Below are 24,863 nucleotides of genomic sequence, written 5' to 3'. Positions count from 1 at the left end.
ATGGAGACGTTAAGTACCGGCGCCCGGCAGCGGCTGCGGGCAGAGCCGAGCGGCAGCCGCCGGGCCGGGCCCCCCCCGGCCGGCACCGGCACCCCCGGAGCCCCCCCGAGAGGCACCGCAGCCCCCCCGACCGCGGGGCCGGCCCGCAGTGCGCGCCCGGAGCCCCCCCGGCCCCGCCGCTCCCGGGGGCGGCCGCGGATGGAGGGACGGAGGGATGGATGGAGGGACGGACGGATGGAGGGACGGATGGAGCGGCGGCGGCCGGGCCGGGCTGGGCCCGCGGAGGGTAAGGAGGAGGTGTGGAGGGGGGGCGGATAAAGGGGGCTCTGCGCTCGGGGCTGGGGTGCGGGGAAGGGACACCGCGGTAAAACCGCGGGAATTGCGGAAAAAAACCCCCAACAAAATAACAACCAGAAAAAGAGAGGACGAACCAAAAAACACCCCCACCCCGGGAAATAAAAAAAAGATTAAAAAAAAAAAAGAAGGGAGAAAAGCGCAACACGAAGCGGCGGGACTGGGGGGAAGGGACGGGGGGGGGGGGTCAGGGGGAGCCCCTAGCCCGGGGCGGTGGGACCCCGGCCCGGCGGGAATGTGCGTGGGAAAGGGAAATCGCGGCTGCGTGTGTGGGAAGTTGAGGTGGAGAGGGAGGACCGAGACCCCCGCTGATGTGCGGGAGCTGATGATTCCTGCCTCATTCCGGCAGGGATTTTTCACTGTTTTCTGCTGGTTTCGGGAGGGTTTTGCTTTGGAGAGGGAGAGAGGCGGGAGAGAGCTCCCCTCTTCCTCCTCCTCCTCCTCCCGAGACTTTGTGCGGGAATATCTCTGCAAGGGAAATGGAGAGCAAATATAATCTGTTCAAAAACCTCTCCTCTGTTCATTTTCTTCTTTCCGTATCCAAGCTGGCAACTTAAGGGAATATTTTAATATAAAGTTAAGCAAACCATATGTGCAGGGAGAGCAGAGGCTGTTGCAGAGTGGCGTGAAGGTAACCTTGAGCTGAGCCTTATAAACCCTTTCCTCCGTGAAGGCAGGATTAAATAAACTTTCCTGGCAATCCAGAGCTGGGAATCACAGCCTGGCGGGGGGGAGCCCCCAGCCCCAGGGTGTCCCCACCCAGCTTGGCCCTGACCCACCTTGCACCTTCTCATCCTGTGAGTGTTGCAACCTTCTCCTCTGGGGGGATTTGTGTCCAGTTATCCTTTATAAGGAGCTGTCCCTTCCCTGGGCTTGGGAAAGCTCTCTCCTGACTGAGTTGGCCCTTGGAATGTCCAACACTGTTGAGCACGAGGGGCTCCTCTGAGATGGGGTTCGTTAGTAGTTATTAGATTTTTTTATATATGTTATATTTTATATATTATTAGCAGGTTTTGTAGTTTTTATATACATTATATTATAATATTCTATATATTATTAGCAAGTATTATGTTTGTTATATATTGTTCTATTTAATATATTTTGTTAGCAGTTATTGTGGGGTTTATATACATTATATTATATTCTCTATATTATTAGCAGGTATTATGGCTTTATATATAGTATTGTATTCTATATATTAGTCACTGTAAGTGTTATATACATTATATTACAATATTCTAGATACTATTAGTTATGCTGCTCATGCATGGGCCTGGGGTGCCCAGGTAGAATTTTTTGATGCCTTTCCCAGATTCTGGAGCCCAAGGAGTCGAGTCCAGCTGCAGCATCAGGGCTGCAGGTGCCTGTGTCCAACACAGCAGTTCCCAGGTCTCCCTGTGCTTTAGGCTTCCTGATGCTCAGGGGACAGGAAAGTCCCCTTGGAGCCCTTGTCCCCTCACAGTCCAGCTGGGGCACGTTGGTGGTTTTCCTCTCCCAGAAATAAGAGGTTTGTCCTTCCTGGAAGATCTCTTCTCCAACCCTGGCAGCAGACTGGGGGCCACCAGCCCTCGCTCTCACCGTGGCCTCCAGTCAGCCTGGAATGCTCCCTCCCCATCACTGTCCTCTGAGGTTTCCTTCTCCATGATTTCCTTTCCCTGTTCACTCCAACTTCACTGGAGCCAAATCTCTGTTGCCACTGAGGGGGGCCACCCCTCAGCACCTCCAGGCTCCCATCCAGAGTCACACTTCCCATGGCTGAGGCAGGATCCCCTTCTGCAAGGTACAGCCTCCATGGGCATCTCTCCCAGCTCGGTCCAGATCCCAGGAAAATCTCTGCTTCTCCTAACCTCCATCTCTCTTGGGACTGCCAAATCCTCAGTCTCTCTGAGCTGTTCAGGGAGCTGGTTCTGCTCTGGGATAGGAATCTCTGTGCTTTGGTACCTCTGTCACAGTGTGTTGGCCCCCTCTGGAGCCAGGGGCTCAGCCTGGGAGCAGGGAAGGAGTGTGGGGCAGGAGAACCTGCTCTGTGCTGCTCAGCCAGGGGTGAGCCTGCAGCACTCATGGGAATGGCAGATCTCTCCCCAAACTGGGCCTTCCATCTCTTCCATGCAGCAGGATGCAGGAAAAGAAAGGAATCAGCCCTCCTGGGAAAGGAGGTTTTAAAGCAAGGGCTGTAAGAAATCATCCTTCTTACTCTATTAATGGGCTGCGAAGGCATTGTCTGCTGCCTGAAAAGCTCGTTTGTTAATTGCCCCAGAGCTACCTCTAATCCTGGATTAATGAGGGCTGAGGGAAATCTCCATGGAGGAGACCTGAGTGTGGGCTTAGCAGGCAGATTTGGTTTGGTTCTGCCCCACCCGGGGGGTCCTTGGGGGGTTCATCATGGACTGAATGTGGTGGGTGCTCCCTCAGTGCCCGTGGAAGATGTTTCGGTGGAACTGAGCCCCATGGGGGGGGTCACACTTCCCAGCTCCCCAGTGATGTCCCCACGGATCCCATCATGGTCTCTGTGGGATTTGTGCTGCTATAAGTACCACAAGAGGTGGTCTTGTAGGTGCTGCTGGTGGGGTGCACCTGGATTTCCCTTTGGGAAGTATCCTTTTGATGCATCTCATCACCTTTCTGAATCCCAGAGCCAGGAGTGGCTCCGGTGCTCAAAACCTTGGGATAAAACCACTCGGCTGCTCTGGTTTGGCTACGGGGTTTGTTCCTCATCATTAAGCACAAGGAGAAAAACAGCAGCATCGTGGCTTTCCCTGGAATAAAGAGCTGTCAGGCTCTGGATGTGCCGGTGGCTGCAGCTCAGGGCTGCTCTGCCACTGTCACAGGGATGGTGCAGGTGTCCATGAGTGCCAATGATGGAGTGACCAGAGAATTTGGGAATGATGAGCATCCTCCAGGGATGGCTGCCAGTCCTGGCACCACCTCTGGAAGAGGCCAGCCCTTAGATCCTAAACCTCCTCCCGCGGGATTGAGGCTGCACTTAGTCTGGGGGGAGTTTTGCTGAGCCAGCAGCTGGCTGGGATCCAGCTGTGTCTCCCTGAGGGACAGCCCTGGCCTTCCTCCCATCCTCCTCCTCCTCTCCCCATGTGAGCACACCCCCTCCCATGCAGGGCTCGGCTCACTAAGTCTGACTGAAAACCGTAACTGGATTTTGTAGCCTGGGCATAAAATACCCAGAACATAAGACACATTAAAACTCATTAGGTTAAGCCCTTTCACAGACACTCAGAATCGTCTGAGTGAATTAAATCACCTTTTTCACAGGGTTTAAATGTCCAAAGGGACATGCAAGGGTGGGAAAAAGGGGGAGAGGGAGACTAGGGAGTCAGGATTTATGTCCCTGAGACCCCCAGCTCTGGGGTGACCTCTCCCAAATACCACTGTATGTCACCCCCATCCAAGCAGATTTCCTGTTCTGGCCTTGAAAGGAAAAACAGGGAAATCATAGGGAAATGGAGGTTTCTCAGCCTTGCACGTGGGGATGGAGTTGATGCCGGCAGCAGGGATGCTCAGGGAGGGATGCTGGGGGTGAAGGTTGGGCTGATTATTCATTCTTATTGCTGACAGCAGTGTGGAATTCTGCTCCCAGCACCCAAATTCAATCAGCCCTGGTACTAAACAAAGGAGCTCCCTGCTCCTTCCACAAACATTCTTCCAAAAGAAACCCAGCAGATGGGATAATGCTGATGGAGAGAATCAGATAACGGACACAATTGGAGTTGTTGCAGATGAATTAATTAAAGCGAAAATGATGTTGTGAATTTGGGTGCATTTCAGCAGCTGGGATGGGGATCCTGGGTACCAGGGCTGTGGACCTCTGCTGTGCTGGCTAATTTACACCATTCCATGACTCCCTATATCCTCCCCCTGCCCAAATATGTGCAATACTTGGCTATTTCCTTCCCTACCTTTGGCTTTTTAAATGATTCATGGCTTAAACCAGTTTTCTTTATGAGCTGCTTTCACACGTGTGAGGGAATTCAGCCTCCAAGAGGCTGGAACGTGTTTGGATGGAATTGCAGGTGGAGGAACAGAGTGTGAAGCAAAAAACACTCTTTTTGGCTCTGCTTGGACCATTTTGGAGCAAAATACACAGAGAAAGCAGCAGAGTCAGGGAGGTGGGATTACCTGGGAATCAGTGGCCTGAAGGTGACAGCATTTCTGTGCTTCCAGGGGCTGGAAACACCCTGGATTTGATTTGTTTTGGGAGGCATTCACCTGCCCCTGAGTAAATCCCCTACCCCATGTCATCTAATGGCTGTGGGGTCTGGGATGAGCATCCCTTGGGCAGGAATCAGCATCCTTTCTGTAGGGCTCAGCATCCCTTGGGCTGGGGTCTGGGATACCTGTGGGAATTTACAATGCCAGCTCAATGCCGTGTTTAAAAATGGAGTTGAAGTTGCTTAAATCAGCTTGATTAAACAAAATTGCCCCTCTGGGATGTGCTGCAGGCCCTGGGCTTGTGCAGCACTGTCCAGTCACCTTGGTGCGTTGGAATAACCCAGGGCAGGATCCAGCCCCGTGTTCCTGGATTTATTTATAACTCAGCCCTTGCAGAAACGGGGCTGGTGCCCTGTGGGTTCCATCCCCTGGAGAGCGGAGGCAACACGAATAGAAGGCTGTGCAATCAGCACGACCTCATTTCTGAGGAGCTCCAGGCCTTTTGCAGCCATTAATCAATTAGTCTGGGGCAGCCCTGTCCCTCTGGATGAATGATCTGTGATCTCTCCGGAGCTGGGGCCTCATTCCCATCTGGACTTGTGACCATGGCTTCCCCTGGCCCTGGGCAAGTGCTGAGACCTTCAATAAATCTTCTGCAGAATATTTAAAATTCAGGTTTTGCCTATAAATGAAAATCAGCCGCCTAATTCCAGACCAAACCCTTCCATGGATTCCCAGCAAGGAGGAAGATTTACAAACCCCTCCAACATGCTTGGAAATCCTGCACAAAAATCCATTGGCAGATAGGCAAGTCCTGCCCTGGATTTACAAATCAGGCCAATAAGTCCCAAATAAGAGGGTTTTCCTTGGCGGTTTGGCCTATGGAAGGGATTTAGAAGCTCCACAGGGAAGCACATGCCTGGGGATGTCTGACTGCTGAGGAACAGGATCTGATCCCGGCACAGCTCCTTGGGATGAGCCGTGACACCCGAAAGCTGCTGAGTCAACTGTTCTTAAGCCTTCCCCCGGCAGAGGGGATGCACAAACCAATTTCTCAGCAAAATTAAGGCAGAGAGGAGCTGAGTAAATAAACTTTGCTTTGATTGGAAGGCTCAGTGTGCTCTGCTGGCCCTGGGAGAGGCATCGGAGAGTACTGGAGGCTCCAAGGGAGATACCTCAGATGGTCCAGGTGTTCCCTGCTGCAGTGGAAACCTCCACATCCAATGGTTTCATTCCCAGCCATAACATATTTAAATGTAAAGAGTACTTAAATTCTGCCTGATGCATCTCATTTGCTGCTTCTGCTTTAGAGAGTGAGAAAGGGTGAAAATCCATTTCCATGGGGTTGGAGTAGACGGTGGCAGCTTTGTCTGGGAGCTCGGGCTGCCCAGTTTCTGCCCAGCAGCAATTCCAAGCTCTCACTGCAGGACAGTCCTAGGGAGGGAGGCTGAAAGGCTTCAGGGATGCCAGCACAAGGTGCCCAGTGTCCCTGGGGTTTCATACTGGTGTTACTGGTTGGTGCCATCACACCAGGGAGGCACGAGGGTGTGAGGCCACGGGAACTGCTCTGTGTTGTGGAACTGAGGGTGGGGATGGAGGGACGTGGGGCTTTCTGGTGGTCCCTGCACCAAACTGGGTGGCTGTTGGGTGACAGCAGGTCAAGGCAAGCCCTGTGGACAAGGTCCTATATCCCATGGACTGGGTCCTGTATCCCATGAATTGGTCCTTGCATCCCATGCTCTGGGTCTTCACATCATCCCATTTCCAGGTCTCAGCAGAAGAATTTTGGGGGGATACTGTGCTGTGCACCCAAAGATGCTCAGCTGAGTGCAGGACCCTTCTCCCTCCACTCCCTGAGGTGTAGGACTGAGGCTGGTACCTGCGTCACAACCTTCCCGTGGGACAGGGGCCCCCATTGTTGTCATCAGACTCCATCCCATCCCCCTGTGTTTTAAAGCCCTATTCTTTACTTGTCTCTCTGATAAGAAATGCTAATGATGTGATGAAATTGGATAGTTCCATCGCCTTCTCCTTCTAATGGAATTCTTGTGTTGGTTAATTTGCTGTTTTTAATGGGCTGATTGTTCTCCTGCCCTGGGGGAACCACGTGAGCCGGTGGCGAGTTTGGCTGTGGTCAGATGTGAGGTGGTGCTTGAAGACAACTGAACCTTGGTGCCCAATAATTGCAGAGCAATTTGAAGACAAGACCTAAATGTATAATTTATTGGTGCCTTGCTCATCCCAGTCACTCGCAGTGGCAGAGACTCTCCCTCACTCATCACAGCCTCCCTGGACCTGTACCCACCTCCCTGTGCATGGGAGGGAGGGATAAACCTGGAAAATTCAGGAGGATTTCCTTGCCTCCTTGGCCTCAGGACTGCTGACACCGCAGAGGGAGGTGGGTTGGGTGTGGAGCGATGCATAGTCTGGTATCTCACTGCTGGGATGAGGATTTGGGTGTGGAGTGACGCTGAACTGGGCATCCCATTGCTGGGATGAGGATTTGGGTGTGGAGTGACGCTGAACCGGGCATCCCACTGCTGGCATGAGGATTTGGGTGTGGAGCGATGCTGAACTGGGCATCCCATTGCTGGGATGAGGATATGAGTGTGCAGCGATGCCAAACTAGGCATCCCACTGCTGGGATGAGGATTTGGGTGTGGAGCAATGCTCAGCTATTTATGCCACTGCTGGGATGAGGATTTGGGTGTGGAGCAATGCTCAGCTGTTTAATGCCACTGCTGGGATGAGGATTCTGGCTCTTGGTAGGAGTGTGGTGATGGGGGTCAGTGAGGAAGCAGCCCCTCATCCCGGCTGGACCCACTGCCCGAGAAATGTTCGCCCTCAGCTCTGCTGTGCTTTGGTTCTGGGTGCCAAGGGGGTCTGGGGCAGCTGGGAGGGACACCCCAATCCTGGCACTGCCAGCTGGGAGAGTTTTCCAGCCACACAGCTCCCCAGGGCTGGATCCATCCCGCGGGATCCAACCAGAGCCCCATGACAGGGACAGAGGGTCACAACCAAGCGAGGACTTGGGAATAAATCCCTCCCTGGCCTGGCTGTCCCAGCAGTTTTCCAGACAACCTTTGCAGCAGCCGACGGAAGGCCATGCTGAGGACATCATGCCACGCTGGCTCAGGAATGTCCCCGTTTACTTCATTAGTTTGGATGCCAAAGTGTGTCACCACTGTCCCCTGGCCATGCCACGGGCTGGGCTGGCACCAGCGCTGCTCCCGAACACAACCCGAGTGGGATGCAGGCAGTGGGGGACAGGATGGAACCCCTGGGGACACTCCCTGCGACAGGTGACAGTGGTGATGGGGACCCAGAGTGGCTGATCCTTCACCCCAAAGCTGCTGCACTCAGGGATGGATCCATCCCTACAACACAGGGAGCGCAGGTGGGAGGCAGGGAGTGGTGTTGTGCGGAGCTTCCAGCATCCACATCCATCAACTCCCAATATGCCCAGCCCCTCCTGGGATTGGTGCCAGTACTGGGGGTGTTGGTGCTATTAGGAGCATTGGTGCTGATACTGGGAACATTGATGATGATCCTGGGAGCATTAACACTGATATTGGGAGCGCTGGTGCCCATACTGGGAGCACTGTTGCTGACACTGGGAGTGTTAGTGCCAATATTGGGAGCATTGATGATGATACTGGTACTGCTGGTGCCGATACTGGGAGCACTGTTGTTGATACTGGGAGCATCAGTGCTGATACTGGGAGCACTGGTGCCAATCTGGGGAGTGCTGATGCTGATGCTGGGAGTGTTGATGGTGATACTGGGAGCACTAGTGCCAGCTGTATTTGCCACCCTCACTGCCTGTGAGGCAGCCTCGGAGCCAAGCCCATTATCTCCCACAGACAATTAGCAGGAGCATTAATGGAATATATGCAAATGTGCAGTAATTGACCTGTGACTCCACGGTTCATGATGGAGAAGGATGAGCTCCAGATGCTTAAGGAGAGTCATTTAAGCTCCTTTTTTATATGCTGCTCTTCCTTGCCGAGCCTGGCAGGCTCCAGCCTGGGAGGGGAGGAGGTTAGGTGGCAGTGGAAACACTGGGGAGTGGGGACAACCCCCCAGACATGCTGTTTGCACCCCAAACCACCCCATGTTCAGCTCCAGCAGGCGGGTTTGTTCTGTCATGGAAGGGGAAGCTGTAAGATTCCTGTCCAGGGCCAAGTACCCTCAGGTCCACTGGACCACGGGGCTGGGGATGTTTGCCCTCCATGATGGGGCTGGACCACCCTCTCTGCCCATGTCAAGGTGCCATCTGCTCCTGTGTCCTGCACAGAGGTGCCTACACATGGAAAAGCCCAAATGCCAATCTCCTTGCTGGGCTGCTACTCTGAGTTTCCTCAGCCTTTACTCAGGCTGTGTTGGCTCCAAGGGAGCGGGTGGTGTGGGTTTGTGCCCACCACTGCTCAGACCCTGCCTGACCCTGAGCTCCACTGAGTTCACCAGGCAGAACCAGAGGTATTTGAATAACCACTGTGGGAACCCAGATTAAAATATTGATGTATAATTCATGCCATATGTTCCACCAATATTTTTCATTTAATCAACTGAAGACAGATGGCAGGAATACGGAGGCCATTAAACTAATGGTACTTTGTCTTTCCATTTATTTCTGTCTCCTTTCCTAAAATAAGATGAGACCGTGACAGGCAGCACACCCTGGGCATGAGACCATCCCTGGCACACTGATGTGTCAGCAGGATGTGATGGCACTGCCATTTCCCATGTGGTGTTATCGCAGGAAGGGCTGGAGCAAATTTTCCATAGCTGGGGGAAAAATATGGAGGAATCCCATAGCTGGAGAAATCCCATGAGGATTCCCATGAGAGAAGTCCAGCCTGGCTGAGCTGGAGGAGATTGTCCCTTCCCTGTCCTTCCTGTGCCAAGAGCCACCAGAGATGGCCCTGGATAGCCCTGGTGTTCCCAGGGCAGCAGGGAGTCCACCCCAGCTAGCAGGGTGGGAATGGGGATGGTCCTGGCTGGAGGATAGAGGATGGCATGACAAAAGCCTCCCTGGGGCCATGAGGGGCTGAAACACAGCCACAGGGAGAGTCACACATGAATGTCATGCTCCCATGGGATCTCCCAGCCCCGGGATGCCAGGTGCTGGAGAATCCACTGGCAGCATCCTCCTACCCTGTTGTCCATCCATGGATTTCACTTGGGGTGCTGGTGAAGAGATGTTTGGATCTAGGGGTGAAATGTGCATGTGCATGAGTGTGGGTGCAGAGCTCATCCTCCTGTGGGTGAAACTGGGAATTCTGCACATGTCCCAGAGCTGCCCTGTAGCTCCTCTCCTGCACAACAAGGGAGAGACCTGTGGGCTTTGTGGTTTGAGTTCAACCCCACACCCCTGTACCCACCAACATCGCTCCCACTGCACCCAGTTACCTGTCTGGGGGAAGTGGAAATGCCCCTTTCCAGGGCTGGAAGGCAATGGAGAGCCTGGGTGTCCTTCCTCACCCCACAGAGGGACAGGGACCACCATCCTCCCCGTGTCCTGGGACACTTTCCTGAGTGTGCCTCTCTCTGTTGGACTTGCAGGTGGAGATTTCTTGCCCTGGGAGTGAGCTGAATGGGGCTCCCTTAGACAAAGGGTCCCAGTCAGCATTCCATGCTCCAGACGCGTCCAGGGACTTTTCATTCTTTGTCTGAAAGGGCAGCGGTGCCGTTCCCATTAGAGCGATGCCTGACGGAGCCGGTGCCGCCGGCGAGCGAGGAGCTGCGGCAGCCGATCGGCTTTCAAATCACCTTCAAACCTCGATTTCCTCAACATGATCCCTCCATCGGCCCAGTCTCCGGGGCACAGCCGGGGGGCTTTGCCGGGAGGAGAATAACCCGGTGACAGCCAGCGCTGGAAAAGCCCCGGACACGACGAGGGGGCTCAAAATCCACCTTTCCCAGCGCTCCAGGACTTTTTAGACTCGGGCAGTAGCTTTGCACGGCCTCACCCTGCAGCCCCCACTGTGATTTCGGGGCACCCATCTGCTCTCTAGGATCCAGCACCAATCTAGAGGGGGTGAAGCCCTCCTTGGAGAATCCCCGGGGCCGAAGAGCAGCTTCCCCGCGGCGCCGGCTGCCGGGGGAGGGATGAAGACGCTATGGCCAAGCTATTAGTAAAACTCCAGCGGTACTTTCGGCGGAAACCCGTGCGGTTCTTCACGCTGCTGGCTCTGTACCTGGCGGCCGGCAGCTTGGTTTTCCTGCACTCCGGCTTTTCCGGGGAGCCCACGGTCCCGGGGAGCCCCCGCAGCCCCGCGGGGGGCGAGGGGCCGGGGCTGCCCTACCTGGGGGTGATGCAGCTGAGCCGCGGCTTCAAGGCAGCGGCCACGATCCCGGGGAGGGTCCGGCGACACGGCCCCTGGTTCAAAAGCACCTCCAAGGAACCGGCGGAGAGGGGAAAAGCCAGGGACAACGGCGGCACCCGGAGCCGGGCACTCAGGGGCAGGAGCGGCCGCGAGAAGGAGGAGGACAGAGGTAAGGGCTGGGGACACACGTGTGTGGGGGGTGGTCCCTTCTTTTTGCCTTTCCTAAGGGAACATCATGAGCCGGGGCAGTGGTCACTGAGCTGGTTTGGCTGTGTATGCCTGCCAGGAACACGTTCCCGAGGACGCACCACCAGGAATTGTGTATTTATTTATAAACCATGTGCATGTGCTACTCGAGCGCTGAGGTTTTCCCCCCACATCCCAAGGGACTCCCTGGGGTGCAGCACCTCCCTTTGGAGGCCACCAGTTCAGAGGATGTTTCCAGAAGGATCTTCTCCCTCCTTCCCTCTCTTCCCAAGTGCCAATAATCCACTTTTATTTTTCCGTCTTCACTCTTTCCCCCTTGTACATTACCAAGCTCCAAGTCATCCCTTGCTTTTTGGGAGTTGCAGCTGACGGGGTGCTGCACCCCACCTTCCTCCCATCTTTGGCTGTGCCAGAGGCCAAATTTGATTTTCATTGTGTTGGCTCTAATGAACACAAACCCCAGATTTATGGGCTGTTTGCACTGTTGGGGTGTTAAGGCAGAGGTTGGCTGTGATTCCCATGCAGGCATGGAAGTGCAAACAGGGCTGGGATTTGGACTGTGGAGTCAGGAGATCCCTGCCTGGCTGCTGCCTGTGGTGTCTGAGGTGTTGTCAAGTGGGTCCATTATTAATGACCAAGGATAAGCGAATGTAGTCGTTCCCATCGATTTTTAAAATGCCATCTATTTATCCTGCAGGCAGCCATACACAGCTGGAGCTGCACACTCCCACGGAATTCGGGTGGCTGGGAGCTGCCATCCTGTCAGGTTTGGCATCCCTGAGGTTATCCAGTCCTCTGGCACCCATGAGCACCCGGTGCCAGTCACCCAAACACCCCCTGTGTCCCCTCTCTGCTCTGCAGCCGCACTGGGGAAGGACCATCTCTGCCTGTGGCTGCTCATTCTCCTCTCCCAAGGTCCAGGATGTGGAAATGCATATCCATGGGGACCCCTAATTCCTGTTATGGTTGCACCAGTCCACACCCCAAATCCAGGCTTGCTCCAGAGTTGCCTCGTGGGCTGGGCACTTACAATTCTCTGAGCATCCCAGGCTGGGAGATTCAGCTTTCTGGACTCTTGATGGAGCAGGAGGTGTGGATGGAGAGAAGCAGGAACCCCCAACCCTGTGGTTTCACAAGGGTCCAGGCTTGGTCCCCCCCAACCTGGGCTGATCCCAGGGCATGAGGTGCTCCTCCTCAGCCACCAGCCCCACAGCAGGTAAAGTCCTCCATGCATGATCCAGGCTTGGAAACCAAAGGAAAAATATCTTGAGGTGCTTACAGGACTTTCTCCTGCTAAAATGAGCTGAAGATGGTTCCCCTCTTGTATCCCTGTGTCGAGGGGTCTCTGAGGACATTTCAGTGGTCACGTTGCTCTTAATGCAAATTGACATTTAGTGAATCCCAAGCAGATGGTCCCTGAGCTGTCAGACACCATAAGGACCCCGAGCAGGCTCCAGTCCAGGCCATATGCACCGTGTCCTCCACAATTAACCCCGTCTGGCACCGCCACCTCCTGTGCCCGACCACAGGGGACAGTGACGGGATGCAGGGCTGGGCTTCAATGGATTTAGCTGCTCCCATGTGGTCTGATCATTTCCCCCTTTTTAATCACTCCATGAGCATCTCGTCAGCTCCCGAGCAGGATGGTGTGGAGAAATTCTCCAACTCGAGAAATCCCACGTGCCCGCTGTGCCTGGTGTGCCAGCAGGGCTGGGGGAGCCTCAGGGGATGGGCTGAGCACCCCCTCGTTCCCCTGCTCTTCTCCAAAGCACCGGGATATCTGGCAGGAGCAGGCGGATTTAATGGTGCTGGTAATTAGGCAGGGGACAGCTTAACAAGGCGGCTGTGGAGGCTCTGCCACGTGAGATTGTTCCAGAGGGAATACGGCTCCGAAAGTCAGCTCTGCTTTCCTGAGTGTGATGTGCGGCTCCCTTCTCCCTCCTCCTCCTCCTCTTCCTCCTCCTCCCTCTGCCGGCAGCGTCAGGCCTGCCAGGGAATGGCTTCAGCTCATCTGCTTCCCCATGGGAAGGAGCATCCCCGTGGGAATGTGCATCTCCTGCCTCAAACCCGGGACAATTTTGAGGTAGTGAGGCAGGGGAAGCAGGCACTGTCCCCAGCCCTCAGCCACATCCATCCCTGCCTTTTACTGGACATTTCCAGCCATTCCCAGCTATGACACGCAACCAAGCAATGCCATGAGGAAAGGGGGAGCAGCCACTCCAGGCACGCAGCCAGAGCCATCCCTATATCCCTGGCTCCTGGAAGAGTGGGATGTTTGGAGAATTTAATGACAATTGCTGCGTTGATCTGTCTGTTCACATCCTTGTTTCCAATGTGCTCCAAAATTCTTCCTGATGCCATGTGAGCCGTGTGCTGGGGCAGCCCCCCCTCTCCTTGCAAGCTGTGCTGAACCCACCGCCCGCCTCTCAGCATCAACCCCTTCACTTCTGCCCTCTTATGTCCCTAATTATTCCAGTTGGCTTCCCAATAAGTAACAGCACACATATGTCAAGAGCAATGGATTGAAGGTAATGCACATCAGTCACCAGCTCGGTGCAAGTGACTGGAGAAATCCTGCCCCCGCTGGATCCGTCAGGGCTGGAATGTGCTGACCAGCCACAACCTGCCCAGCCCTGAGGAAATGCCACGTTCTGCTGGGAGTAATTGGGAGCAATGAGTTGTGGCCTTGGTGGTTAAAGTTATCAGGCACATTTTTCTCTGTCTTCCTCCTCCACCTTCCCCCAGGCTGGCTTGGGAAGGTGGTTGCAGCACTGGTAGTCAATGTGGGGGCCTGTATGGGGCACGCCATGGATGGGGTGTGCTTGGTGAGCTGGGTCAGATGTGGAATGCAGGGAGGAGGTGAAAAGTATTATCCCATAGTGTGGTTTTGAATTGGAGTGGCACAGATTAGATACATGGAACAAATAATTCCCTGTGAGGGTGCTGAGGCCCTGGCACAGGTTGTCCAGAGAAGCTGTAGCTGCCCCATCCCTGGAAGTGTCCAAGGCCAGGTTGGACGGGGCTTGGAGCAACCTGGGATAGTGGAATAAAAAGTGAATTATTGTTGTTATATTCACTGAGGTTGCACACCTGGAACAGGGAGTGAGGTGAACCGGACTGGCCTGGGCTTCCACACCAGTTCTACCATCACTGCTGGGCCAGTAAGACCCAGCCACTGGTCCCAAGTGCCATCCTCCCCTCTCCCTGGAGCACCCACTGGGTGTCTGGCTGAACATCCTCTGCCAGAACATGTTAATAGACACCTCATTAGCTGATTACTGATGGCTCGTCCCACAGCTCCCATACCCTGTTCTCCCGGAGCAGCAGTGGCAGTGAGGACGCTGAACATCCCTGGTCCAGCTCCACATCCCTGCATTGATCTAAGGCATCTCCCCGCAGCAAACACTCGGGTGGGAGCAGGAGCAGGGCACTAACAACGGTGCTAATGAGGGCACCTAACGAGGAGGCTGAGCAGGGACAGCTCATGGACCATCTCACTCCTAACAAGAGCCTACAGCCGCCGTGGAATGTCGCCGCAGGCACGCAGGAGATGGCTCTTTGTGCTCAGGTTATTGGGAAAGGATACATTTGTCAAATAAATGATTTTAGTGTGACTTCATTCAGCTCTGTTCCCTCTCTCCTGGCATCTTCATTTACTCTCAGCACAGGCATCAGCCTTTACTTTGCCAAGTGTCAGTGCTGGACAAACATCCTCCGCTCCCAGGCTGGGGCTGGGGAAAATGAGCCGCTGGCTGAGGAAAATGTGTGTTAAATGATATTTCTCCAGTCTGCCCAGCCCTGTGCTCCCAGCAGGGCAGGGTGAAGGGGATGGGTTATTTTCCTATGTAGCTCATCTTTTGGAGCAGCTTTGCTCAGCTTGGAGGCTAATGTGGAGGAAAAGGAGGAAGAGGAGAACCCTCAGCGCAGAGCCACAGGATTCCTTCTATCCATGAGGGTGCTCCTGGGCTTTAGCCACCTTTCCCTGTTTGTCGTACCCAGAGCACGTGTTTCCAAAGCAAACAAACAGGGAACATTGCGGCACATCCCTATTTAGGGAATAATCAAGAGGAGGTGGGAATGGGTGGGCTCAGCCACAGTGGGTTCTTACCCCCCTCTCCGCTCTCCACCCCCAGCACGATACATCGGCTGCTACGTGGACAACACTCGCCGGCGGACCCTGCGTGGGATGTCCTTCTTCGACTACAAGAAGATGACAGTCTTCCGTTGCCAGGACAACTGTGCCGAGCGGTAGGGCAGGGCACTGTGTCTCCAGGAATCCCTGCACACCTTCTCCACGAATCCCTACACAACATGTCCATCAATCCCTGCACAACATCTCTGTCAATCCCTACACACTGTCTCCATGAATCCTTGTACACCACCTCTGTCATTCCCGGCACACAGAATGCAATGCAATAATAGGATAGGATAGGATGGATTGGAATAAGATATGATAGGATTGAATAACAGGATAGGATAGGATAGGATATTTTCAGTTGGAAGGGCCCTACAATAATCACTAGCCCAAAAATTAACCCTTGGGATGCAGTGCTGCTTCCAGCACTGGCCATGAGCAGGCTGTGGCACGGATGCTCCTTCAAAATCCCCAGGGAGTCCCCTGTCCCCCTCTCCACAGGGGGTATCCCAGGAATGTCTGAGCCCCCCATCTCCCTCTCCACAGGGGGTACCTCTATGCAGGACTGGAATTTGGCGCCGAGTGCTACTGTGGGCACAAGATCCAGGCGTCGAACGCCAGCGAGTCCGAGTGTAACATGGAGTGCAAGGGGGAGCGGAGCAACACCTGTGGTGGGATCAACCGCCTCTCCATCTACCGCCTGGAGCTGGCCCAGGAATCCGCCAGGAGATGTAAGTCGGTGGCATCCACACAGCTCCTGGCTCAGCCCTGGAATGGGGGAACCCCTCGTGGTGCTGGAGGGGTGATCCCAACATCCCTGTGCCATGTAAGCTGGGTCGTGGCTCAGTAGGAGTGGTTTGAGAGAGGTTTGGGTCTGTGTGGGGGGGGGGTAGTTTTGCTCCTGCAAACCAAAGGAATCCCCCTGTGAGGAATGCTGCTGGATGGGGCAGGTTGGAACAGGGATCCTCAAGGACCCCAGTGGAAATTCAGGGCATTTTGGGGGACTTCAGGACACGATCTCTTTCCTGACCATCAGTGCATTCAGTGTGTGCTGCGGGATGAAGGATGTGCGGGAGCTTCAGACAGAGCCGAGGGTGCTCCCTGTCAGAGTAGCTCGTTTAGCTCCCAATTAGGCAGCTCTATAATTACCCACATTTTCTACTTGTCTTTCCTCATTCCCAAACAGTGGGAAAGAGGGTGGAGCAATCAGAGCTCCCATCACCAAGAATCCTCAGTGGGGCTGAGGTTGCCCAGGTACCGGGAGTGGTGGGATGGGACCCCTCAGGGCACAGATCCCGGGGCGACCAGCCCAGCCCCAGTCCTGCAGTCCTCTGTTTCCACCCCTCCTGCAGCTCGGGATCACAGAGTTGATAAAAATAGCGAGGCAAAAATAAACCCGACTTTGCTGCCGGGGTTTTGCTCTGATTTTGCACCGTAAGCAGCCGGGCGAGCGCGTCAGCCAACGCGGCTGCACCGCCGGAGGGGGCCGGGAGCCGGGGAAAAGCCGATGGAGCGGCGGGAGACGGGAATGCTGCGTCACGCAGAGGCTCCTGCTCCCGAGCCTGGGGCACACAGGGTGGCAGCGGTGCCATTTTGGAGTGCAGTGATGTCATTTTTGGGGTGTGGTGGTGTCATTTTTGGGGGGCAGTGGTGCCAGGATCACTGTGGCCTCTTTCCCTGGTAGATGGCAGTGCCATATTCCGGGGGTGCTTCCGCCGGCCGGACAACGTGTCCATCGCCCTGCCCGCCAGCCAGCTCATGCTCAACATGTCTGTGGACAAGTGTGTGGACTTCTGCACTGAGAAGGTACTGGGGCAAAGATGCTGGAAGGATGTTGAAAGGATGTTGAAAGCGTGCTGGAAAGGGCTGGAGTGAGCTAGAAGGATGCTGAAATGATGCTTGAAGGGTGCTGGAATGATGCTTGAAGGACAGTGGAATGGGCTGTAAGGGTGCTGGAATGATGCTGGAAGGGTGCTGGAATGATGCTGGAAGGGTGCTGGAATGATGCTGGAAGGGTGCTGGAATGATGCTGGAAGGGTGCTGGAAGGATGCTGGAATGGGCTGGAAGGATGCTGGAATGGGCTGGAAGGATGCTGGAATGGGCTGGAAGGATGCTGGAATGGGCTGGAAGGATGCTGGAATGGGCTGGAAAGATGCTGGAATGGGCTGGAAGGATGCTGGAATGGGCTGGAAGGATGCTGGAATGGGCTGGAAGGATGCTGGAATGGCCTGGAAAGATGCTGGAATGGCTTGGAAGGATGCTGGAAGGATGCTGGAATGGGCTGGAAGGATGCTGGAATGGGCTGGAAGGATGCTGCAAACCAGCCCACACCGCACAGCGGGACCAGGTCAGCGAGGACAGGCATGAGGGGCAGAGGAAGGATCTGCCACAGGGAACAGGGGCAGTGCCACTGGCTGCCCTCCACGTGCTCATCCCTGCAGGAATACCCGCTGTCGGCCCTGGCAGGGACCTCCTGCCACTGCGGATTCCCCACGACGCTGTTCCCGCTGCACGAGCGCGAGGACGAGCAGCTCTGTGCCCAGAAATGCCCCGGGGAGGAGTTCGAGAGCTGCGGCACCGCCGACTTCCTCCTGGTGTACCAGACCCAGGTGCAAGGTGAGCTGGGACAGGCAGGGACCACTCCAGCACCCTTTTCCCACTCCCTTCCTAGGAATGCCAGCGGAAAGGGAGTGTGAGCTCACAGCATCTTCCATTAAAAATTAGCATTTCTTTGAATTTCCTGGGAAATCGGTCCTCCCCTGAACAAACAGCTGTAGTTACTGCCTGACTCAGCTGCAGGGAAGAGCAGTTTTCCATCTGCCTCTGGCAGGATCCCTCCTTGCCAGGGCTTTTCCCATCTCCTTGGCACTGGCTGGTGAACCCACAGAGGGTTCACCATCCAGAGGGGATGAGCTCCAGGGAATAATATGGGGGGGGGGGAAAAACTGTGACGGGGCAGAAATTCCCCAGGATGCTGCACAGAGAGGGCTCCTGTCCTCTGGCACTGGGACCATGGAGACAGGGAAGCACAGGGAAAGGGGAAAACTTTTACTGGGAGAGGAAAGGGCTGAAGGGAGCAAGTGAGGACCCAAATTCAGGTAGTTTTGGTTCAGAGCAGGTCAGTCTTGTCACGATCCCGCCTTCAGTGTTTGAGGCCATGCTGGAAATGTTTGTTCATTCATCCCTATAAAAAGCAGGAACGTTGCTAGGCACACGCATCCCTGTTACTCACTCTTCCCTAAGGATGCAGGCAGCAAGGAGCTGGTAATGGCAGAGAACTATCTTCTCCTTGGGATTTTTTGGGGTGTTTAGGACTCCTTGAGGTGTTCAAGACCTTTTGGGATGTCCCTCTGTGCTTTGGGCAGGGCACCTTTCCTTGTAGCATCCGCCTCCTCACTGCTGCCCCTCCATCCTCGCGGGAGGCAGAGGGACATCCCTATAGGAAAACCATGTTTCCATGACACATTCCTGATGTGCCATGGCTGGTTCTCACTGCAGACAACCGTTGTATGGACAGGAGGTTTCTCCCCACCCGAGCCAAACAGCTGGTGGCCCTGGCCAGCTTCCCTGGAGCTGGCAACACCTGGGCACGGCACCTGATCGAGTTGGCCACCGGCTTCTACACCGGCAGCTACTACTTTGATGGGTCTCTCTACAACAAAGGTGAGAGGGGGGGTCATTGCTGGGAGTGCACCAGTCCCACCTGAGCTGGGAAAGGTCCTGGTGACACCCTGTGGGTCTGCAGGAAGGGGAAAGCAGGACTGGGTGTGAGCGATGCTGCTCCATGGGGTGGTTGGACTGAGGGTGTCCTGGTCAGATATTAGGAGGAAATTGTGAGGGTGGTGAGGCTCTGGCAAGGGTTGCCCAGAAAAACTGTGGCTGCCCCATCCCTGGAAGTGTTCCAGGCTAGGTTGGACAGGGCTTGGAGCAACCTGGTCTAGTGGAAGGTGTTACTTTCCAAGGGGGTTGGAATGAAAGCTGTAAGGTCCCTTCCCAAACCATTTTGGGATTCTGGGATTCTGATAACCCACTTCATTGCAAGGGGAAGGAAAAACACCAGTTCCCCTGTTTTATAACCTTTTACAACAGTTTTATTTGTGGACCTTGAAGATTTCTCCTGTTCCTCCTCCCCCTCCCCCACCTTTTAGAGGAAATCCTCTGCTCCTCCTTGGCTGTGGTGAAGCTGGGATTTGTGCCTGGGGTACTCACAGAGCTGGTGGGGTACTCCCTAAACCCCTGTTTGCCCAACACCACAGGAATTCCTTTGAATTTGCCAAACCCAGACTTCCAGAGATAGAAATACTCAGCCCTGATTGAGGGAGCGTAGACTGTTCCAGCCCCTGGCACCCGGTCCAGGGTGCAGCCACATTTCAGGGAGTGGAGCAACCCTGGGAAAAAGCCTTGTCTGGGTTTTGCTCACCCACCCAAGCGTAGGTTATGTGTTAATTCCATGTCAGAGGGGCCAGGAGGTATCCAGGCAACTGGCAGGTCAACCAGCACAGCCCCACGTCGCCCGGCACAGCCCAGAGCAAATTACACTTCTATAATTGATGTCATACAGCTCCTTCCAGCTCATCTCCCCCTTGGCTCTGCTCCAGGTCGTTGTGCTTTGCAAGGATTGAGAGGGATGCTGGACTCAGCCCTGATGCTCCATGCAGGGCACAGGGGGTGGTGGTCCCCTCTGTGAACCCCTCATGGCATCATCACAGCCCTGGGCTCCTCCACAGCCCCACAAAAAGGGGGGTTTCCCCCTTCTTAGTTTAATGGGAGAGTTTAAATGCTGTGGTCAGGGAGATTATAGCTATAAAATATGTTCTTGACCCCCCCAAAACAAGCAAGAGAGCTGAGCATGGCCAGGGAGATGCAGCTCTGAGCAGCCCCTGTGCTGGTACCCACCCTCTCACGAATTTTATATGACTCATAACTTGGGCAAATAAATGATTTCCATCTGGGAGAGGGATGTAAATCCTCCTTCACGGCCCAGCTGCTTTTATCCAACTGCAATCTGATATCTCTGAGTCGTTCCCTTTCACAGAATCCTGGGATCATTTGGGTTGGAGAGGACTTGAGATCATTGAGATCTATTCTCCCAGCACTGCCAAGGCCACCACTAACCCATGTCCCCAAGTGCCACAGCCACATGGCTTTTAAATCCCTCCAGGGATGGTGACACCACCACTGCCTTGGGCAGCCTGTGAAGGGCTGGACAACCCTTTCCATGAAGGAATTTTCCCTAATATCCAACCTGAACCTCCCCTGGCACAACTTGGGGCTGTTTCCTCTTGTCCTATCGCTTGTTACCTGGGAGAAGAGATCGAGTCCCACCTGGCTCCACCCTCCTCCCAGGGAGCTGTGGAGAGCAATAAGGTCCCCTCTGAGCCTCCTTTTGTCCAGGCTGAGCCCTCCCAGCTCCCTTTTATTATTCCCACTGGGCTCTGTCCCGGCAGGATTCAAGGGTGAGCGGGACCACTGGCGCAGCGGGAGGACGATTTGCATCAAGACCCACGAGAGTGGCCAGAAGGAGATCGAGTCCTTCGACTCTGCCATCCTGCTCATCAGGAACCCCTACAAGGCCCTGATGGCCGAGTTCAACCGCAAGTACGGGGGACACATCGGCTTCGCCGCTCACGCCCACTGGAAGGGCAAAGGTAGGCCAGGGGTTGGGATCTGATGGGAGAGCTCCAGCCTGGCCACCAGAGCTGGGAAGTTGGTGGTAAAGCCCAGCAGAGCCTGAATTGGGTCTCCATTGGGGAATCCTGGGCTGTGCCATCACTTTGGGGTCACCATGTCCATCTCCTTGCGTGACCCACAGCATTGTCTTGCATGGCCGAGGGCTCCCGCACTGGGTGGGATGGGGTGGGATGGGATGGATTTGAATGGGGTGGGATGGGTTCAGTGGGATGGAACAGATTAGAATGGGGTGGGATGGGATGGGACGCAATGGGATGGAACAGCAGGACCACGCTGCCCTGGGTGGGGCCAGAGCAGGGGTGGGCATCTCCTCTCCCCAGTGTCATCAGAGGGAGTGGTGGCTGTCACAAGCCCATCCCTATGGACAAGGTGGTATCCGGGTGGGATTTCCGTGTGCCCGGCTGCTCCAGAGCCACCACCTTTCCCATGCACAGGCATGTTGTGCAGGCTGGTTAATTACAGCAATTTACAAATTGCTGTTGTGGGATTGACTTCATTGGAAAGAGTTAAAATATTTAGCTTGATTGAACATCTGCTACCCTTAATTCTGAGTTTATTTAAGGGGAGCTTTTGCTGCTGTGACTGTTTTGTGTCTGGATTTTGTTATCTCCATGTGCTCACAGAGCCAGAGACAGCCCAGCCCTGCTCTCCCCATCCCATAAAACCAGGAGGGAGTGATATCCCCCAATCCTTGTCTCCCTGCGAAAGTCCCTGGGCTGCCATTGCCCCACCATGGTGGGCCAGGAGCCTCTTGGTAGATTTTATCCCTATCCAACTGCACATAGAGCTGGAGAGGGGATGTGAGACCATCACTCCAGCACCACAGGGACCATCCTGACTCATCCCAATCCCAGCTCCCTCCCCAGCCTGTCCCATGCCTCATGCCTCCAAGGGGAGGGGCAGGCCAGGCAGAGGGGACCATTCCCTCTGCCCAGCACCTTCCCATTTGGATGTGCAACAAAATACATCACCAAATTCTTTCTGGAGGATGTACAGCATAACTAGGTTAATTGTCAGAACTTGCTGGGAAAGATGGAGATTTTCCATTGTTTGGTTGGTGAGGCCCATTTTGCTGATCTCATCTGGGCTCAGCCTGGGTAGATTCTTGGCCATGGAGGAGGAGGGTCCCATCCGCAGTCTTCCCTGCAGCCCAGCTGTCCAAATAATTTCCTTCTCTCAAGAACTAATTTGGGGGCAAATTTGGGAAAAAAAGCACCATGACCTCTCTCCAGCCTCACCCTCAGGTGCTGGTGCAGGGAGGTGGGATTTCCTTCCCCCCCATTCCCAGCCCTGCAGAGACCAAACTCCTGTTTGGTTCCATGACGTTAATTTTACGATATCCCTGGAGCGGTTCCAAAGCAAAGTTTTATGTGATATGATTACACAAGGTGAATTGTCCTGGATCTGCTTAATGAAACAGATCCTGTGTTTAATGATTCCTCAGGGAATTAAACCTAGCTCAGCAATTAATCAGGCATTGGTTTTGTGGGAAGGACATGAGGAAGAGGCCGATGTCCAGAGCTTTTATGTGTCGTGAATGGGTCTGTGTGGCACCATCGGGAGAGTTGTGGCTCATTATTGATGTTTCATTACCCCTTTTACCACCTGGTTTCTATGGGAGGATCAGTTAGCCAGCAGGATAACTGAGAGATCTCAGCAGGGGTGTGGGAGGGCACAGGGCACACCCACCCACCCACTGTGTCCTCTGCTCCTTCTTTCCAGAGTGGCCGGAGTTCGTGGCCAACTATGCGCCGTGGTGGGCGACCCACACCCTCGACTGGCTGCGCTACGGCAAGAAGGTGCTGGTGGTGCACTTTGAGGACCTGAAACGGGACCTCTTCGTGCAGCTGCAGCGGATGGTGGGGCTGCTGGGCATCACTGCCTGCGAGGACAGGCTGCTCTGCGTCGAGGGCCAGAAGGACGGCAACTTCAAGCGATCCGGCTTGAGGAAGCTGGAGTACGACCCCTACACCCCCGAGATGAGGAAGATGATCAGTGGCTACATCAAAACAGTGGACACGGCTCTGAAGCTCCGGAACCTGTCGGGGGTCCCGGACGATTATTACCCGAGATGATGGTGATGACGGCGGGGGGACCTGACCCTGCTCCCGGCCTCTGCCTAATTCCACCCAGTGGGTGGCTCTGCTTTTAATTCTCCATCTGCTGCTATAGCTGTTGATCAACTCCCTGCATGAGCGACGAGTGGTCCCCAGCCAGCGCTGAGCTTGTTTGGCCATCACAGACCCCGGCAAGGCAGCAGCGCCGAGGGGACACGGGTGCCTTCACCACCACAGGGTTCCTGCTCCATCCCACTCCTGTTCCGGCTGCCACAGCCCTCCTTGGAAGTGCAATGGGTTTTATCCGTGGTCCTTGGAAGTGCCCTGGGTTGTTTGTGGTCTCCTTGGGCTGGCTCAGGGACACAGGCCATGCCTGATGGACCCGGTGCCACTGGAGCTGAGCTCCCAGGGGTGGGTATCCCCAAACTCCTCTCACTCCATGGCCAGCCCTGGGAGGCATCTGCTTGTCCCTGCATGGAATCCATCAGCCTTAGGCCAAGGGGTGGTATTGCGTGGGTGTTGCTCCCACGGATCCCATCATTCCGGATGGGAATCAGGAAGGCTGTGTTGGGGAGAGTAATGTCCCCAAACAAGGTGGCTGTGCCCCCATGAGCCAGCCCTTGGCTCCCTTGGCTCCCTGGAGCAAGGCTGCATTCCCCGGTGCTGCCCTAGCACCAGGCGACATCACTGCTCCAGCCCTGGAGGAGTCCATGACCCCCACCTGGGTGGCTAAAGGTGGGATCTCCCCCTTCCACGGGGATGATGCTCAAGAGCAGGACGTTGGCCCTGGACAGAAGAGCTTTTGCAACCCAGGAGCTCATCTGTGCCTCATTTCAGGAGCTCACGAGCCAGAACAGCCCCCCAGCAGCAGTTTTGGGGGCCAGGAGCTGCAGTGGGGAGCAAACCCTGGGGCTGAGCCCCCCCTGAGCCCCAACCCAAACCAAAGGATCCCGTGGGCACAGGAAGGTGCCGTTTCCAGGCTGGCTTTGTGCAGAGCTGCATGTGATCCCCAGCCATCCCCTCATCCCACGCTGCCCTCCCAGCCTCTCCCTGTCCTGGCTTTGCCCCAAACAAGCTCCCCCAATATTCCCAACCTGTGAGTTCCTTTTGGGTGTAGGTGCAAAAGCCATATATTGTACGCAGCCTTTTCTAGATTAGATGTTGAACAATTGGCTTTTAACTCTTGATCTTGATAGAAACACAGGCACACGTCAAATCGAGACACACCACTCGATCTATATTTAAAGAGAGAAGAAAATTCCATGGAGAAAAAGGAGAATTTAAATAAAAATATATTTTTCTAATGTGCTTGAGGAGCAAACACGGGCTGGGGGGCTCCTACTCCCTGTTTCTTTTGCACGGAGGTGGGTGAATGTGTTCAGAGGGAGCAACCGCCCTGATTTTAACTCTTCCCTTATCAAATGGCTGGAGGTTTTTTGGGAATGGAGCTGAGCCCACGCTCCTTCACTCACCGCAGCCCTGGGGCTGTTTACCTCGGTCAGAACAAATCCTCAGGTCAATCCAGCTATTAAAGGAGAGATTTTGTTGCTATTCTGCCTCCCCGTGTGTTTGTGGGGCCACCTGAGCACCCCCTACCCATCCCAGACCAGAGTGTCCCACAGGATACGGCTCCTCTCCCCCACCTTTAATCCCAACAATGTGATTTCTGTATTTAAACCACTGACAACAGAACCAAAAGGGCTCCTTCTTGGGAGCTTTAGTACCTTTAGAGTGTCCTTCAGTACCTTGTTGGGGTCCATGGGGAGATTCACTGCAGGCTTTATTCCTGGTGCCTCCCAACCTTCCTCAGCGTTGGAGCAAGAGCAGGTTCGGTGCAATTTATTCCTTATTTCTGATCAGGAGTTGGTGAAATCTCTTTTTTTATAGCAGCACTGGGTGTGCAGTGATGAAGACACACGTCAGGC

The 24,863-nt window shown here is 54.7% G+C and overlaps 1 protein-coding gene across 1 annotated transcript; it reads left to right on the top strand.

Annotated features, from left to right (window-relative positions):
• Nucleotides 1-49: 49 nt before the first annotated feature.
• WSCD2 (WSC domain containing 2) lies at nucleotides 50-24,489 on the top strand. The gene is made up of 9 exons (XM_032705799.1): nucleotides 50-286; nucleotides 10,084-11,016; nucleotides 15,188-15,302; nucleotides 15,736-15,920; nucleotides 16,874-16,995; nucleotides 17,632-17,806; nucleotides 18,689-18,853; nucleotides 20,638-20,838; nucleotides 22,604-24,489. The coding sequence occupies exons 2-9, from the start codon at nucleotides 10,641-10,643 to the stop codon at nucleotides 22,954-22,956; spliced, it is 1,692 nt and encodes a 563-aa protein (XP_032561690.1). The 5' UTR covers nucleotides 50-286; nucleotides 10,084-10,640; the 3' UTR covers nucleotides 22,957-24,489.
• Nucleotides 24,490-24,863: the final 374 nt, after the last annotated feature.

The sequence above is a fragment of the Chiroxiphia lanceolata genome, chromosome 18 (genome assembly GCF_009829145.1).
Source record: "Chiroxiphia lanceolata isolate bChiLan1 chromosome 18, bChiLan1.pri, whole genome shotgun sequence".
In the NCBI taxonomy this organism is placed as follows: Eukaryota; Metazoa; Chordata; class Aves; order Passeriformes; family Pipridae; genus Chiroxiphia; species Chiroxiphia lanceolata.
The sequence above is the reverse complement of the archived record's forward strand: the minus strand, read 5'-3'. Positions and strand labels throughout refer to the sequence as shown.